The sequence below is a fragment of the Eurosta solidaginis genome, chromosome 1 (genome assembly GCF_040869045.1).
Source record: "Eurosta solidaginis isolate ZX-2024a chromosome 1, ASM4086904v1, whole genome shotgun sequence".
Classification (NCBI taxonomy): Eukaryota; Metazoa; Arthropoda; class Insecta; order Diptera; family Tephritidae; genus Eurosta; species Eurosta solidaginis.
In genome coordinates, this window is record NC_090319.1 from 211,918,032 (window position 1) to 211,937,444 (window position 19,413).

Sequence of the window (19,413 nt, forward strand, 5' to 3'; positions counted from 1 at the left end):
TGGTGTCTGTCGATGTTTTCAGTATAAACTTGTCCTTAGTGCAGTTTCTAATTTTTTGCTGAAAAGTATTGATTTTTGCCGCAATGTCACTCCTTACAGTATCTTTTTCCCTCTCGTCCTCAAAACTTTGTACGCATTGTTCCAAATCGGCGATTATTTCAATGGGTGAAAATGTTTTTCTTGACACTGGTAGGGCGAATTTGTTGCCAAGTGACAATAACCAACGCGACTCCTGCGGTACTTCGATGTTCGTATTGTTCACAAACCAATCTTCATTTAATCTCATGCCAAATTTTATAGTATTCTTCGAAATTTGCTTCTGGAGTTTGTCGTTGTGTATACTTTGTGTGTTTGTGGCGATTTGTGTCGAAAAATGGTGGTGGTTCTCTATAATTTTTTTCGTAATCTGTTTGCTGAAGTCTGTTTTGTAACGATTCCTGTAAGTGCTTAACGGTCGTTGTGATAATTTTAATATTAATGTTTGATTCTTTTATTTCTAAGTTAACGACTTTCAGAAGAAAGCATTGTTCTAATTTCATAAGGTCTCGTCGTGTGGTGTCTAGTTTAAAGCAGTGTTGTATCGTTTTTGTCTTACCCTGTAAATGTGATGGAATGATGCCATAATCTTTGCACCGCAGTAAAAATTTTAGGCGCTCTTTTTGTTTAGCCAGTTTTTTGATGTTTTTGTTGTGTTGCTTGATTATGTAACAAATCTCTTCGTGATTATTATGTGTGATATTATTGTGTTTGTACAACTAATTAAATTATTGTGAGTTATTGTTTTAATGTTGAATTTGTAATGTTTATTGAAAATAATGATTACTTTTGTATTTTCATTTTGTTTGTTTGAAAATAAATAGACTTCCTGATGATGACGCGGATGCGTCGAAATGCATAGAAGAGAAAAGTAAAAACTCTTGGTTTTTTTCTTTATACATATCGACCAAAACAGCTCCAACCCAGCAAACAAATAAATTTTCTTTTATTTTTATTTTATTTTGTTTTGTTTCATTTTACTTTATTTAATTCCATTTATTTTAATTTATTTTATGTAATTTTTTTATCATTTTCAATTTTATTTGATTTTATTCTATTGTTATTTTATTTAAATTTGTTTACCAAAAATGTAAATTATATGAATTTTATATGAAATTTGTAAATTAAAAAAGAATTAATAAAAAGTACATAACACAGTTAATAAAAAAAATTTGGAGCGGATTTTGGATATTTTCTGGCAACACACACATTGACGTTCAAAGGTGTCATTGGCACCTAAAAGTATGCAATCGTTGCCGACTAACAGCTCACACGTACACGAAATATCCCATTTCACCGCACACTGCCTATACAAAATATTAACTTTTTTACTAGTGCATTATCCAGTTTTTTATGCAGTTTTGGTTGGCAGGGGTATATTGTGGATACTGCTTCAATAAAAACAAGATGATAATACAATTACCCCGCGTTCCAATGGACAGTGATCCAGATATCGATAAAAATTTAACATGTTGCCGTATTTCGATACACTTTCAAAAGCCTTTATAGTCCTTCTGAAAAACCGATTAACAGAAACAGGGTTATTCGATATACAAACTTTTAGGATAAAAAAAACCGGCCAAAAAATTAAGAAAAATCCGGCTAACAACCGGTTCGGTCACCCTAAATACAGCGAACGATTTCAAAATCAGTTGACATTCAAAAGAATAATCCTAGGTATTTTGTTCTGCCTCCTTTTGGGTCTGCATATAAAATCGTTCAATGTACCAACCTCAATTATAAAATTGTTATATAAAATAAAAAAGAGATGCAATGATTTAAATTTTATTTTATTTAGTAAGACTTCTCTAACATTTCTAAAAGTACAAAAATGCCTTCTTTCTGACGGCATATAAGTTTCATTGGAAGAAACAGAAATAAAATTATAGGCCATATATATGTGTATTAACTAACCTATGAAGAAGGGTACGGACGCGACAATTTTGGATACCAATAAAATATGTAAGTCGAATTTTCAGGAAAAAAATTATTTTTTTTAAAAGAAGTACACACAAATATTTAACATCTGAAAAATTTTTGAATTTGAAACGCACGTTTGCTTGTTTAATAAAAAAGGTTTTGTAGTTTTTTGGTTGGAGCATTTTATAAAAACTCCATTTTTCAAAGTTTTTATATTTTTTATTCAATCTATATATATTAAATTCAAATAATTCAAATTCCAATAATGGTCATAGAAAAAGTTTTTTCTAATTGAAAAACCTTATTTCTAAAATTTTTGATGTTGCTTTGCCCGGGGTTTGAACCCAGGGCATCCGGTGTGGTAGGCGGAGCACGCCACCATCACACCACGGTGGCCGCCGTGGTTTGTTTTCTTTAGGGTTGGTATTTTTGGAAAAAAATATTTCTGCTAAATTTGATATTAATTGATGTAAGGGCGACAAAGGAAATCACTATGGCATTTGCTTCCTCAGGTACCGCGGATACCTTTTGTGTGGTGCACGTTCAGCTCACTCTGCATTTAAATTACCACTGTCTGCAAATATCATATTCGCCGATGTGCAACATAAACAAACGGTTAGGCCAAAGTGAGTGTGTGCGATGAGTGCACCATGACTCATAAACAGTCGCTGCAAGTTTTAGACCTAACCCTTAAGGATTTGAGGTGCAATGATCATCCCAAGGTTGGTGCTTTTCTGTTACTTGCTGGAGCAGCTGGAGATGAAGTAAGTGCGTGCTGTTTCGTCTATCGGCGGATTTACATACAAAAATTTACTCTCTTTAGAAATAGGAGAGCGAATTTTAGCGGAAACACTTCAGCAAAAGCTTTTGCTAAACTACTTCTTGAAATTGATTATGGCAAAATTCCGATTTCTTTGCTATCAGATTTGATTTCTTTTCCTTCAAGTTTTTTCGAAATTATGACATCACCTGAAGCTTTAATAGCTAATATTATTTTCCAAATATTGACTCTATCTTTACGAACTATAAATGGCTTCGAAAAAGGGCATTTTAGGCACCTTACAATGAGGATGTTAATATCACTAGAATCGAGAAAACTTATCATTCTGTTAACGCAGTCGCGGTAGAATTCCAAGCTGTGCATATCCGGTTGAGTTTCTTAACTCTTTTGAGCCATCAGGAATTCCTCCTCATCGATTGATCCTTAAAAAATATCATAATGTAGTGGGACAAGGCTTTTCATCACAAAACTTTTACGAATGTCATTGAAGCAATCAATTTTATCGGAAAATTTCGAAAACAAAAAAATTTAAAACCAACGATTCCACTGATACCGATAGATACATATGTCTTTTCAATTTTAAATGCCTCAAATTTTCTATCCCTATCACTGAAGCTCAAGGAAGGTCATTAGCTGGGAATCAAGGGATTGATAAGCGCAATACAAACCTTTATAGCGTCAGAGCTTCCGCAACCCAATTGACAACCTCACCTACGCGAGGGGAATCCTGTTACAAAAATAAATTTATCATACAACAGGATCATTAGCTCTAGCAGAAGTCTAACTTACCAACTCATGTTTCACCCATGGTCAATTAAGCGTAACCTGCATATTTTTATAGAAACGTGGAGTAAAACCCACGTACATAAGCTAGTGCTTAATAAAAGTATAGAAAATATATGTATATGTAGATTTGGGTTGGCAACGTAACTGGGTTGGCAACGTAACTATATAAAGAAATGACGTTATATTTTGGTAGTAAAATTGTGAAATTAGCAAAAGCTATAAACCTATAAAGTCTCTGTCCTGGATAAGGAGGAATAATAAACAATTTTATTTCTACATCACATACATATTTAACGTCCAATACGATGTGTTAGAAATAAAGTGTAATCATATTAACTTTCAATTCGTGGTGGCTCCCATTTGGAATTCGTCTATATACATATAGTTAACTGTATTTTAATATATCATACCAAAATCATCACACATACTTACCATTTTGTAGGTAGATATACTCCCCTGCCAACCAACGCTAACCGCTTTTTGCCATTTTCAACTCGAATTCCAACACCATTTCACGTTTTTCTAAAAAAATACTAACACCATCAAATAATCATTGGATATTTTCCAAAATACATATGCGCCTAAAAATATGAAGAGAACAAATGCAAAAAAAAGCAAGAAAGGAAGGCTAAGTTCGGGTGTAACCAAACATTGCATACTCAGTTGAGAGCTATGGAGACAAAATAAGGGAAAATCACCATGTAGGAAAATGAACCTAGGGTAACCCTGGAATGTGGTTGTATGATATGTGTATCAAATGGAAGGTTTTAAAGAGTATTTTAAGAGAGAGTAGGCCATAGTTTTATGAATGGACGCCATTTAGGGATATCGCCATAAAGGTGGACCAGGGCTGACTCTAGAATTTGTTTGTACGATATAGGTATCAAAAGAAAGGTGTTAATGAGTATTTTAAATGGGAGTGTGCCTTAGTTGTATATGTGAAGGCGTTTTAGAGATATCGCCATAAAGGTGGAACAGGGGTGACTCTAGAATATGTTTGTACGATATGGGCATCTAATGAAAGGTGTTAATGAGTATTTTAAAAGGGAATGGGCTTTAGTTCTATAGGTGAACGCCTTTTCGAGATATCGCCATAAAGGTGGACGAGGGGTGACTCCAGAATATGTTTGTACGATATGGATATCACATGAAAGGTGTTAATGAGTATTTTAAAAGGGAGTGATCCTTAGTTCCATAGGTGAACGCCGTTTCGAGATATCGCCATAAAGGTGGACCAGGGGTGACTCTAGAATGTGTTTGTACGATATGGGAATCAAATGAAAGGTGTTAATGAGTATTTTAAAAGCGAGTGGGCCTTAGGTCTTTAGATGTACGCCTTTTCGAGATATCGCCATTAAGGTGGGCCAGGTGTGACTCTAGAATATATTTGTACGATATGGGTATCAAATTAAAGGTATTAATGAGGGTTTTAAAGGACTGACCCTAGAATTTGTTTGTACGATATAGGTATCAAAAGAAAGGTGTTAATGAGAATTTTAAATGGGGGTGTGCCTTAGATGTATATGTGAAGTCGTTTTCGCGATATCGACCAAAATGTGGACCAGGTGTGGGTGAGCCAGAAAATCATCTGTCGGGTATTGCTAATTTATTTATATATGCAATACCACGAAAAATATTCCTGCCAAGATTCCAAGGGCTTTTGATTTCGCCTGTAGAACTTTTGCATTTTCTTCTACTTAATATGGTAGGTGTCACACCAAAATTATAAAGTTTTTTCTTAGGTTATAGTTTGCGTCAATAAATCAATCAAATTATCATGTTTTTGTATTTGGTATAGAATTATGGCATTTTTTTCATTTTTCGTAATTTTCGATATCGAAAAAGTGGGCGTGGTTATAGTCGGATTTCGGCCATTTTTTATACCAAGATAAAGTGAGTTCAGATAAGTACGTGGCCTAAGTTTAGTAAAGATATCTCGATTTTTGCTCAAGTTATCGTGTTAACGGTCGAGCGGAAGGACAGACGGTGGACTGTGTATAAAAACTGGGCGTGGCTTCAACCGATTTCGCCCATTTTCACAGAAAACAGTTACCGTCGTAGAATCTATGCCCCTACCAAATGTAAGAAGGATTGGTAAATTTTTGTTCGACTTATTGCCTTAAAAGTATTCTAGACAAATAAATTTTTTTTTTAAAGTGGGCGTGTTCTTCATCCGATTTTTCTAATTTTTATTTAGCACATATGTAGTGATAGTAGTAATGTTCCTGCCAAATTTCATCATAATATCTTCAACAACTGCCAAATTACAGCTTGTAAAACTTTTAAATTACCTTCTTTTAAAAGTGGGCGGTGCCATGCCCATTGGCCAAAATCTTACTAGTTTTCTATTCTGCGTCATGAGATAAACCCATCTACCAAGTTTCATCGCTTTATCCATCTTTGATAATGAATTATCGCATTTTTTCGGTTTTTCGAAATATTCGATATCGAAAAAGTGGGCGTGGTTATAGTCCGATATCGTTCATTTTAAATAGCGATCTGAGATGAGTTCCCAGGAACCTGCATACCAAGTTTAATCAAGATACCTCAAAATTTACTCAAGTTATCGTGTTAACGGAAAAAACGGACGGACGGACGGACGGACATGGCTCAATCAAATTTTTTTTCGATACTGATGATTTTGGTATATGGAAGTCTATATATCTCGATTCCTTTATACCAGTACAACCAACCGTTATCCAATCAAAGTTAATATACTCTGTGAGCTCTGCTCAACTGAGTATAAAAATGTCAAAACAGGGAAATAAATCAGCTGTCATTAATTAATTTATTTTTCTAGCAATTGTCAGAAATGAACATTTTTCTGCATTTTTCCTGAAAAAAATATGGAAATCGGTTGCAAATTAAGGTAAGTCCTGCTTCAACAATTATTAACCGCGTTCTAATAATAAATTTTCTATTTTTACAGCTTTTCATTGGAAATGCATTCAGGTCATATGCTGCATATATTGGATGTTCCAAGTTCGTGGTCCTGAGCCCAACGATTGTAGCTTGTGGACATAACACAACGTGGTGGATCCATGTAAGTACTTATGCAGATAAGCAAATAGAAATGTTATGTACATTATGTGGGGGAGTTGCACTCTTGGTGTCATCAAAACGTTGCCATTTGAGTTAGTAAGTGTGGAAAGATTTTAAAGCTCCCACCACTATGCACATATGGACATACCTGCGAAAGTTTCTATGGGCACATATTATGGTAATTGTATGTTTAATTTGATTATTTATTTGTAACAGGTTATTGGCCGAATCGGTGCACGAGAGGACTGGGGGCAATCATCATCAACCCGTCCATGGTCCAGCAGACAGGTCTCATTTTATTGCTATTTATGTGGGCTTAATTAAATTGTGGTAGATTTTCTTCATTTTATTTTGTTCTATTTCGTTAAATTTTAATCCATTTCGTTTCATTTAAATGCTATACTTTATTTTCATTGAATCTCGTTTCAATTCATTTCACTTTATATTACTTCATTTCATATTTCTTCTCGTTTCATTATACTGCATTTCAATCTAATTTCATTTCATTTACTACATTGCATTTTACTTCATTTTGTTCTATTTTATTTCATAACATTCCATTTAATTGGACTTTATTTCATTTTATTTCGTTTCATTCCATTTCACTTAACTCCATTTCATGTTATTTTATTTTATTTCAATTAATTTATAGCATTTACTCCATTTCATTTCGTTTCACTTCATAATATATTTTGTTTAGTTTCATTTTATATAGTTTCATATCATTTAGCTTTATTTCTTTTCATTTCCATATTAATTATATTTTTTTTCATCTCATTTTATATCATTTCATTTCATTTGATATAGTTTCATTTTTGTTTCTCTTACATATCGTTTCATTTTATTCTATTTCATTTTATTCCGTTTAGTTTCAAATAGTTTCAAATTTTTGCGTTTCAGTTAATTTTTTTCTGTTTTACTTCACTTCTTTCCGTTTCATTTTATTTTGTCTCATCTCACTTCATTCCATGTCATTTAAAAGAATTTATTTTTCCTTTAATTCGTTCCACTCTGTTTTTGTTATGCCAAATCACTTTATTTAATTTTATTCCATCGATTTTCTTTAGTATCATTCCAACTTATTTTACTTGATTTATTTTAATTTTACTTATTTTACTTTAATTAAATTTTCTTTTATTTATTTTGTTTTGTTTCATTTTATTTTATTTATTTTATTTTATTTTATGCTATTTTTTATCGTTTTAAATTATTGTTCATTTTATACTATTGTTATTGTATTTAAACTTTTTTTTATTAAAAATGCAAATTATATAAAATTTATATGCAAATTGTAAATTTAAAAAAATAATTAATAAAAAGTACCTATGGAACATTTTGTTGGGAATTTTTTGTACATAAAAAGTGAATGAAAAACATGGAGCATGTGGGAATTTTGGGTATTAGAAAAATGGTTTTTGGATGTTTTAAAGGACGTTGCCAGACCGTCCACTGCCCATTGACGTTCAAAGCTGTCATTTGCACCTAAAAGTGTGCAGTAGTTGCAGACTGACAACTCACACGTACACGAAATATCCCATTTCGCCATGGATAATATCGGCGCCTCGCCGAACAAAATTATTCAACTTATTATCAAATTTTTTGGGCGGCGCCGTTCGTTCCGTTTCATTTCATTCCATTTAACCTAAGTTTGTTTCGGTTCATTTCATTTTACTTGATTTAACCGCTTTTATTTTCATTTCCATATTTTTTGTCAATTCCATTTAATTTCATATAGTTTCATATCGTTTAGTTTTATTTCTTTTCATTTCCATATGATTTATACTGTTTTCATTTCATTTTATATCATTCCATTTCAGTTCATATAGCTTCATATTTTTTTTTTTTGTTTCTTTTCCTAATAATTTCATTTTATTCTATTTCATTTCCCTCCATTTCAGCTTACCTTATTTTATTATATTTCACTAAGTTTAAATCCGTTTCAATATATTTCGTTTTATTTAATTTTTTCACCAAATTACATTTCGTTTCGTTCCATTTTATTTAATTGTGTTTAGTTTAAATTTCGTTTTATTTTTTAAAGTTTATTTAATTTGGTTTTTTTTTTATTCTACTTTATTTTATTTTGTTTCATAATATTTGTTTCGTACTATTTAAATTATTCCATTTTATTTCACATCATTTTATTTTATTTTTTCATTTCGTTGTATTTCATATCGTCTCAATGCTTTCCATTTCAAATTTATTCATTCCATTTTGTTTCATAATATTTCATTCAATTCCATTTTGTTTCATTTCATTTTATTTCATTCCTTTTAGTTCCATTGTATTTCTTTTTTTCACTTTTTCCCTTTAATTCCATTTCATTTTATTTTATATGTAATTTTTGTTTGTTTTATTTAAAAAAAAAATTAATTTGAATTACTCTATTTTTGTTTTAATTTAATTTATTTTTGTTTTGTTTTTTTTTTAATTTAATTTAATTTTATTTTATTTTATTTTATTTTATTCTATTTCGTCTCATTTTATTCCAACTTTTATACTTTTAATTTCGTTGAATCTTGTTTCGATTCCTTTCATTATTCCTTTTATTACTTCATTTAATTTAATTTTGTTGCATCTCATTTCGTTACATTTTTCGTTCATTTAGTTTTATTTCGTTTCATTCCATTTCAACTCATTTCATTTAATTCCATGTCATTTCATTCTATCTTATTTTATTTCAATTAATTTCTTCCATTTCACTTTCTATTCACTTTCGTTTCACTTCATAATATTCTATTTTATTTAGTTTCATTTCATATAGTTTCATATCATTTCGTTTTATTCCTTTTCACTTCCGTATATATATATTTTTGCATTTCATTTTATATCATTCCGTTACATTTCATATATGTAGTTCCATTTTTGTTTCTTTTCCATATCATTTCACTTTTTTATTTCATTACGTTTAATTTGATATAGTTTCATATTTTTTCGTTTGAGTTAATTTTTTTCTGTTCTTTTCACTTCTTTCCATTTCATTTTATTTTTTTTCTCTCCTTCATTTCATTGAATTTATTTTTCTTTTAGTTCGTTCCACTCTATTTTTGCTATGCCAATTCACGGCGGCCGCCGTGGTGTGATGGTAGCATACTCCGCCTACCACACCGAAGATCCTGGGTTCAGCCCCGGAAAAAGCAACATCAAGTTACGTTGCCATTTCACCATGGATAATATCGGCGCCTCGCCGAACAAAAGTATCCAACTTAGTTGTTATCCAATTTTTTTGGGCACCGTCAGTATATGATTACCCAAGTTTTTATGAAATATGTTGTAGTAGTAGTAAAATTTTTGATTTCAAACAATTTTTATAAAACAAAGATTACCTACATCTGTAAGCTATTTTTAAACGGTTTTATTTAGCTTGACTCTGTGTAGCGGCCGGCCGTTGTGAACGAATTTTGTAAATAAAATTTAAGTAACTTCCCGATAAGCTACAAGCTTGAAACTTGGAATATAGTTGAGAACCCGATGTCAATGCAAAAATAAGAAAAAAAACTCCGATAGGTGATCCGATTTGGCTCATATTTGGAACACATAATACATACGTGACTAGACTAGAAAGCGACCTATGAAAAAAATCGTCGCTAGGTGGCGCAATGATCGAGATATTAAAAAAAATTGTATTTCTGGTCCGATGAGGCTCATATTTGGAACACATATTACATACATGAATAGAAAGTGACATATAAAAACAATCACCGCCAGGTGGCGCAAGGATCTAGATATTAAACAAAATCGTATTTGTCCGATTTGGCTCATATTTGAAACACATATTACATACAGAAATAGAAATCGCTTAATGAGAAAAAAATCCCGCTAGGTGCGGCAAGAATCGAGATATTAAAAAGACTCGTATTTTTGGTCCGATTTGGATTATCCGGTAGAAGTGACATCAAAATACTTTGGAGTTCGAGGAGGGACAAACATACGTGGCGCCGAGTCGAGTAAAGTCTTTGGAATGATTATGTATTGAGAACTTACATTTTAACAAATTGTCAGGAAAGAGTCCTTGTAATAATGAGCCACTGAATGAACTAAATAATATGACAAATAATAGGCAATTAAATAAAGGTTAAAAACTTAAAAATAAAATAATAAAAAAAATTTTTTAAGTTAATAATTAGGTAGCTCCTAGGTCCTAGAATTAAATAAAAGCGTTGGGCGCGTGAAATTTCTAAAAATGTGAGGCGTAGCATAACCTGATTAAGGTTCAGTTGGTCTTACTTATGACTATCAATGGAATTTGACGCGTTGGAAAGTTGGAATAAAATTTTGATTAAGCTTTTTTAGCTTTTATTTTTTGTCCATCTAACTTTTTTTCTGAAAAAGTTCTGGCAACACTGGCTGTGAGTGACCACTTATATAAGAGCGAAATGGGACTGACCGTTATCGTCATTTGCTTTGTTTATTTGTGGTTTGATTTTCGTGTATAGAGTGAAAATAGTGTACAATAATAATTATTGTATAAAAAATTAAAATAAAAGTGTTTTATGTTGACAGTATTAGGCATTTTTGAAAATCCATTTGGAACCTATTCCTGCGCCTGAAACGGTTTCGGTTTCGTTCTTTTACGTACTAATATAACGATTTCGGTTTCAGTTACGCAAATTAAAGCGGTTTTAAACGGTTACTGTTTCAGTTTCAGTTCAAAGCAACCTCAAGAACTGCTATATAATGCAATCAAAGATTAGCACCTTTTCGCATTTCGATGGAAGAAGAAACATGTACGCTGAAAGCTTCAAATTTAGCTAATTAAAGCAGGGAGAGCAGGAAAATCGATAGCTACATACACTTAACGATTGAAAGAAGCAGCAAGTACGGTTCCTTGCTCACCGACCAAATGGATGTTACTACAAAATAACCGAAAAATTTTGCAGATGCATATGAAATTGCCTATTCACAAAAACTTGCCCAACTATTCCGTAGATCGTAGATCCATGAGCCCAACAGAGCAACGATACTCGCAAATTGACAAAGAGGTGCTCCCAATTGTATGGTCCGTTCAAAAGCTCTTCAAATACTTATATGCAAGACATTTCACACGCAGCCTGCTTCATGTATCGGAGCGACTTAGTATTTCTTTTTTCGAAATACGGAAAATTAGTCAACTACCAGTGAATAGACCCGTAGAGATCAAAATTTTGGGAAAAATAAAGCAAGCGAAAAGCGTGCAAGGTTTTATCAGAGTGGGTTATATTGCCAATATCAAACATTATCTGACTGTCTTAAGTTCGAGCCTCGTGCCGTCATTCCTACATAATTTAGAAAGTTGTTATTTCGGAAGCTACACGGGGCACATCTGGGTGTCCTAAAAACGAAAATCATCCCACGATAGTTTGTATACTTACCAGGTATCGACAAAGACATCGAGAATACGGCGGAGACATACGAATCCTGCGCACGAAATGCCAATAAGCCACCTTTGTTTTCCGACTATCATTCTCCCAATCCAATCCAAAAGTCCGTTGGGAACGAATTCACGTCGAATACGCAGGGCCTTTCGCAGGTATGATGCTACTCATCATCACCGACGCTTACTCCAAGTGACTAGAAGTCAACACTGAAAAAATAATGCCATCAGACGCCACATTTGCTTTGCTGGATGATGGCATATGGGGTTCCTTAAGTGCTAATTTTCGTCAATGGAACGAATTTTACGTCTGTGGAATTCAAAGAATTTTTAACAAGAGTTGGCTTCAAATACCATAAAATAACAGCTCCATATCATTCATCCACAAACCGTCAGGCGGAGGGTAATACGCAAATGCGTAATTAAAAATGCATTCAAAGTGGTGGGAACTTCAACAAAGATGTTGAAACAAAGCATAAGTGAGCTTTTGCGATAATACAAAAATTCCCCTTATGGTATAACATGCAAGTCCCTAGCAAAACTGTTCTTAGAATGACAACTACTCACATGCCTAGACTTGGTCCAACCCGAGAATGTAAACGATGATACAAATGATTTACCAGCACAACGGTTGCTAGAGGTTCCTCCATCACCGCATGTTCAAATAACAGGAGCAAACCCGACACTTTGCTAACAAGCCTCACGGCGCTGTATTTGATGAAATTTGATGAAATTTTAAGGGGGTCAAAATGACAGTTTATATGGGGTATATAATATATGTATATACCACCGATTTCTATGATTTTTTCAGACAACAATATGTGCTATATACGTAAGCATTTGGTGAAATTTGAAGCTTCTAGCTGTTAAAATGCGGCAGAAATTGCGAAATGTTTCTTATCTGAACAATCGGTTGTATGGGATATATACATAACATCAGGGATGGGCGTTATCAACAAATTTGAATAACCATTGACGAAAAAATAAAAAATAAATTTTTATTCATTATTCAAGAAAACTTGAGTGATGAATAACATGTTATTTTTTATTCAAGCATTTCTTGAATAATGAATAACATTTTCTCGTTATTCAAAATATTCTAATTGATGATAAACGACCATTCTTATTTTTGCAAATTTTGAATAAAGAGTTGAGTTATTATTCATTATTTACAAAATATGGAATAACAATAAAATTTTAGTTTTTATTCAGTTATTCAAAAATAATAAAATAAACCATCGAGATGCCCTCAAAATATACCCATATGCGCAATCAGTTCGCGTGTAGTTCTGAAGCTTCTTAGGGTAATATTGAGATGATTTTGGGGAGTATTCGCGGGTTTTTTTGGGGGCCGTTTGGGTGTAATTTCTGGGACACTTTGGCATGGTTTAGGGGAGTACCTCGGGGTCCTCCCGGGGTCATTCCGTGACCTTTTTGGGACTCCCTCGGGGTCATTTGGGGGTCATTTCGGGATGGTTTTGGGGAGTCCCTAGGGGTCATTTCGGAGTCATTAGGGGGTCATTTCGGGATGGTTTTGGGGACTCACTCGGGGTCATTTGGGGTAATTCCGGGATCTTTTTGGGGACTCCCTCGGGGTCATTTGGGGGGTCATTCCGGGATGATTTTGGGGACTCCCTCGGGGTCATTTCGGGGTAATTTCGGGATGGTTTTGGGTAGTCCCTAGGGGTCATTTCGGGGTCATTTGGGGGACATTTCGGGATGGTTTTGGGGACTCACTCGGGGTCATTTGGGGGTTATTCCGTGACCTTTTTGGGACTCTCTCGGGGTCATTTCGAGATGGTTTTGGGGACTCCCTCGCCGTCATTTCGGGGTCATTAGGGGGTTATTTTTTGCATGGTTTTGGGGACTCCCTCGGGGTCATTTGGGGGTCATTCGTAGGTCATTCCGGGATCTTTTTGGGGACTCCCTCGGGGTCATTTGGGGGTCATTCCGGGATGATTTTGGGGACTCCCTCGGGGTCATTTGGGGGTCATTTCGGGATGGTTTTGGGGAGTCCCTTGGGGTCATTTCTGGGTCATTTGGGGGTCATTTCGGGATGGTTTTGGGGACTCACTCGGGGTCATTTGGGGGTCATTCCGTGACCTTTTTGGGACTCCCTCGGGGTCATTTGGGGTCATTCGTGGGTCATTCCGGGATCTTTTTGGGGACTCCCTCGGGGTCATTTAGGGGTCATTCCGGGATGATTTTGGGGACTCCCTCGGGGTCATTTCGGAATGGTTTTGGGGAGTCCCTAGGGGTCATTTCGGGGTCATTTGGGGGTCATTTCGGGATGGTTTTGGGGACTCACTCGGGGTCATTTGGGGGTCATTCCGTGACCTTTTTGGGACTCCCTCGGGGTCATTTCGGGGTCATTTCGGGATGGTTTTGGGGACTCCCTCGGGGTCATTTGGGGGTCATTCGTGGGTCATTCCGGGATCTTTTTGGGGACTCCCTCGGGGTCATTTGGGGGTCATTCCGGGATGATTTTGGGGACTCCCTCGGGGTCATTTGGGGGTAATTTCGGGATGGTTTTGGGGAGTCCCTAGGGGTAAATTCGGGATGGTTTTGGGAACTCACTCGGGGTCATTTGGGGGTCATACCGCGACCTTTTTGGGACTCCCTCGGGGTCATTTCGGAATGGTTTTGGGGACTCCCTCGGGGTCATTTGGGGGTCATTCGTGGGTCATTCCGGGATCTTTTTGGGGACTCCCTCGGGGTCATTTGGGGGTCATTTCGGGATGGTTTTGGGGAGCCCCTAGGGGTCATTTCGGGGTAATTTGGGGGTCATTTCGGGATGGTTTTGGGGACTCCCTCGGGGTCATTCGTGGGTCATTCCGGGATCTTTTCGGGGACTCCCTCGGGGTCATTTGGGGGTCATTTCGGGATCTTTTTTGGGACTCTCTCGGGGTCATTCCGGGATCTTTTTGGGGACTCCCTCGGGGTCATTTCGGGATGGTTTTGGGGACTCCCTCGGGGTCATTTCGGTGTCATTTGGGGGTCATTTCGGGATGGTTTTGGGGAGTCCCTAGGGGTAATTTGGGGGTCATTTCGGGATGGTTTTGGGGACTCCCTCGGGGTCATTCGTGGGTCATTCCGGGATCTTTTCGGGGACTCCCTCGGGGTTATTTCGGGGTCATTTCGGGATGGTTTTGGGGACTCCCTCGGGGTCATTACATTATTGGAAAAAAGTTCCTTGTTTTAAAAGTTTTCTGGGATGTGGCGCATTCAAATCGGCAGCCGAGATTGGGTGATATTCCATTCGGGCTTCGATATATGTATATATGTAGTTCAATACTCTTTAGTAGCATACTTTTAACATTGAAATATGTAGTTTTTGAGTGTATAATCAAGGTTAAAAACCTGTACATCTCATAGGTAAAAAAAAAATTTTATTTGATTTGAAAAAAGTATATATGTATGTACATATGTTTGTATGTATATATAAAATTACTGCAAATAAAAAGGGTCCATATTAATTTCGTGTGGATTCCAGGATCCCGGAAGGGTTCCGAACTGATCCCGAAAGTATCAAAAATGACCCCGAGGGTGTCCCCAAAACCATCCCCAAATGACCCGGAGGGATTCCCCAAAACCATCCCAAAATGACACCGAGAGAGTCCCCAAAAAGATGCCGGAATGACCCCGGGAGGACCCCCAAATGACCCCGAGGGAGTCCCCAAAAAGATCCCGGAATGACCCACGAATGACCCCCAAATGACCCTGAGGGAGTCCCCAAAACCATCCCGAAATGACCCCGAGGGAGTCCCAAAAAGGTCGCGGAATGACCCCCAAATGACCCCGAGTGAGTCCCCAAAACCATCCCGAAATGACCCCTAGGGACTCCCCAAAACCATCCCGAAATGACCCCGAAATGACCCCGAGGGAGTCCCAAAAAGGTCACGGAATGACCCCAAATGACCCCGAGTGAGTCCCCAAAACCATCCCGAAATGACCCCCAAATGACCCCGAAATGACCCCTAGGGACTCCCCAAAACCATTCCGAAATTACCCCGAGGGAGTCCCCAAAATCATCCCGGAATGACCCCCAAATGACCCCGAGGGAGTCCCAAAAAGGTCACGGAATGACCCCGGGGGGACCCCGAGGTACTCCCCTAAACCATGCCAAAGTGTCCCAGAAATTACACCCAAACGGCCCCCAAAAAACCCCGCGAATACTCCCCAAAATCATCTCAATATTACCCTAAGAAGCTTCAGAACTACACGCGAACTGGTTGCGCATATGGGTATATTTTGAGGGCATCTCGGTGGTTTATTTTTTTATTTTTGAATAACTGAATAAAAACTAAAATTTTATTGTTATTTCATATTTTGTAAATAATGAATAATAACTCAACTTTTTATTCAAAATTTGCAAAAATAAGAATGGGCGTTTATCATCAATTAGAATATTTTGAATAACGAGAAAATGTTATTCATTATTCAAGAAATGCTTGCATAAAAAATAACTTTTTATTCATCAATCAAAAAATTTAAAATGATGAATAATTTTTTATTTTTTATTTTGATTTGTTTCATTTCAAAATGACTCAACCCTGTATACTATATATACCACCGCTCTCTATGATTTTTTCAAACAACAAAATACGCTATACACGTAAGCATTTGGCGAAATTTGGAACTTCTAGCTGTCAAAATGAGGCTGAAATTGCGAATATATATATATATATACTATATATATACCACCGATCTTCAAATGGGGCAGAAATTGCGAAAACCTTCTTATCTGAACAATCGGTTTTATGAGATATAACTATATATACCACCGATCTCTATGATTTTTTCAGACAACAATATATGCTATATACGCAAGCATTTGGTGAAATTTGAAGCTTTTAGCTGTTAAAATGGGGTTGATTTTGCGAAAAGTTTCTTATCTGAACAATCCGTAGTATGAGATATATACTATATATATCACCGATCTCTAAGATTTTTTCAGACAACATATATGCTATATACGTAGGTATTTGGTGAAATTTGAAGTCTCTAGCTGTTAAAATGGGGCTGAAGTTGCGAATATATATATATATATATAATATATACCACCATATATATACTATATATATACCACCATATATATACTATATGTACCACCGATCTCTACGATTTTTTCAGACAACAATATATGCTATATACGTAAGCATTTGTTGAAATTTGAGGCCTCTAGCTCTTAAATTGGGGCAGTAATTACGTAAAGTTTCTTAATTGTTTTTGAACATATCCAGATTTTTATGTTTTTTATGTGGACTTCTAATTTTTCATATCAGTATATGGCGATGAAGAACGCCCAAATTTGATTGAAAATAAAAATAAAATGGAAAGCATCTTTTTCTATGCACAATATCAGAATGTTTTATTTTAAAATTTGCATTTTTTTTAACACAAACGAGAATGAAATAATTTTGAATAAAGCACGTTTTAAGAAATATCCGAAATCCGGCCGGATATTGGCAAGTGTTCGGGCGGGTTATTGGATATCTGAAATGGGCAGCATACGCCGGATTCCGCACAACAATAATTATTACTTCATAACATATGTAACGTGTTCTAAAATCTAATATCATTTCTATATAGATAAACCGTTTTTTTAATTTAAGGTGTACGAATTAGAGAGAAGATTTAAGCAGCAAAGGTACCTATCTGCGCCTGAAAGGGAACACCTAGCCAGCCTCATACATTTGACACCGACTCAGGTAATATATAATATGTCACGTTTATAGAAGCTTAGCTGCCAGTTCGCTATCCACAAATTGTGGCAAGATTATTGCACAATTTTTTGTTAAGGGACAAAAACTCATGAAAAAAGGGCCAAATCCAATTAATATATACCAAGATTATTTCAGTTACAAAAATTTCATTTCGTTGAAGTGTGTTCGATAAGCGAAATCGCTAGTAAGGGCTACCTAATTATAAACAAGACCATATTATTTGTTTGGTTACATTGCATACTGGATTGATAGGAAAGGATACCTACAATTAATTATACATAAAAATAAATAAATGTAAGGTGCGATAACCTCCGAAGGGATTTTAGGCCGAGCTTCTCTTCCAATCTGCGTCCTGCTCCTCTTGATTTTCCCTACAAATTGGCGGGACGGGACCTACTTGTTTTATGCGGACTCCGAACGGCATCTGCAAGGCAGATGAGTTTTTACTGAGAGCTTTTCATGGCAGAAATACACTCGGAGTGCTTGCCAAACACTGTCGAGGGGCGACCCTGCTTAGAAAAATTTTCTTCTAATTGAAAAACCTTATTTCTAAAATTTTGATGTTGCTTTGCCCGGGGCGTGAACCCAGGATCTTCGGTGTGGTAGGCGGAGCACGCTACCGTCACACCGCGGTGTCCGCAATTAATTATAAACAACACCATATTTTTTGTATGGTTAAATTGGATCCTGGATTGATAGGAAGGGTTACTGTCGAGCAGGAGACATTTGGGCTCGTCCGACGAGATAAATAAAAATCGAAGAGGCGGTATTAGATTTCACGTTATAATATTTAATAAGGGAATTAGCAAATATTATTTGGTTAATTACAATACGATATTGTAATGTGTTAGTTATATATGTGGGTATGTATATATGTATAGTAATGTAGGTATATTTAATTTCAGGTTAATATTACTTACGTCAATCGTTGTTGCCAAGGAACAAAAAACACAAGGAAAGCTAGACGTCGAAAAGCTTCAATCACAACAGACTGCCAATGATTTCGCAACTCGACTGTCACACCTGCTCTCTGAGAGCACAACTCATCCTGAAGGAATACAGGAGCAGTGGGAGCATATCTCCAAAGCACTTCGTACTGCCGCCGAGGAAAATATTGGTTACCGGCGGTCACGAAAAAACAACTGGTACGATGCAGAATGCCGCGTTGCAACCGAAAGAAAAAACGCTGCCTACAGGGCTACGTTAAAAGCGAGCGCGACAAGAGGAGTGTGTGAACGCTATCGTGAGTTGAAAAGGGAAGCGAGACGCCTTCTCAGGAAGAAAGAAGCAGAAGCAGAAAGGCGGGAGTGCGAGGAGCTTGAGCTGCTAGCCACCAGGAATAACGCCCGAAAATTCTACCAAAAAATACGGCGACAGACGGAAGGTTTTAAGACCGGGGCAAACTCCTGTAGGAATGAAAACGGCGACCTTGTAACTGATGTCCAGAGAGTGTTTAGATTATGGAGGGAATACTTCTCTGCTCTCCCAAATGGAGGCAGCAATTCACCACGCAGAGATGAAGAACCCGATCCCGCAATCGATGATGATGGAATATATATCCCCCCGCCCGATTATGACGAAGTTAGAATAGCAATAACCATATTAAAAAACAACAAGGCCGTGGGCGCTGATGTATTGCCTGCGGAGCTATACAAGTTCGGCGGCGAGGAGTTGGTAAGGCGCATGCAGCAGCTTCTTAGCAAAATATGGGCGGACGAAAGCATGCCCGACGGGTGGAATCTAAGTGTTCTTTGCCCAGTCCACAAGAA

General features: G+C 36.2%; 1 protein-coding gene across 12 annotated transcripts in view; it reads left to right on the top strand.

Annotated features, from left to right (window-relative positions):
• scro (scarecrow) overlaps positions 1-19,413 on the top strand; it is a 1,102,402-nt gene that overhangs the window by 724,566 nt on the left and 358,423 nt on the right. For 11 of the 12 annotated variants that reach the window (XM_067760130.1, XM_067760134.1, XM_067760129.1 and 8 more), the window contains one exon: positions 17,534-17,629. The exons of the other annotated variant lie outside the window; for it this stretch is intronic. In XM_067760130.1, the coding sequence (XP_067616231.1) occupies positions 17,534-17,629 (96 nt within the window). The remainder of the gene's footprint in view (positions 1-17,533; positions 17,630-19,413) is intronic. 12 annotated transcript variants of the gene reach the window in all.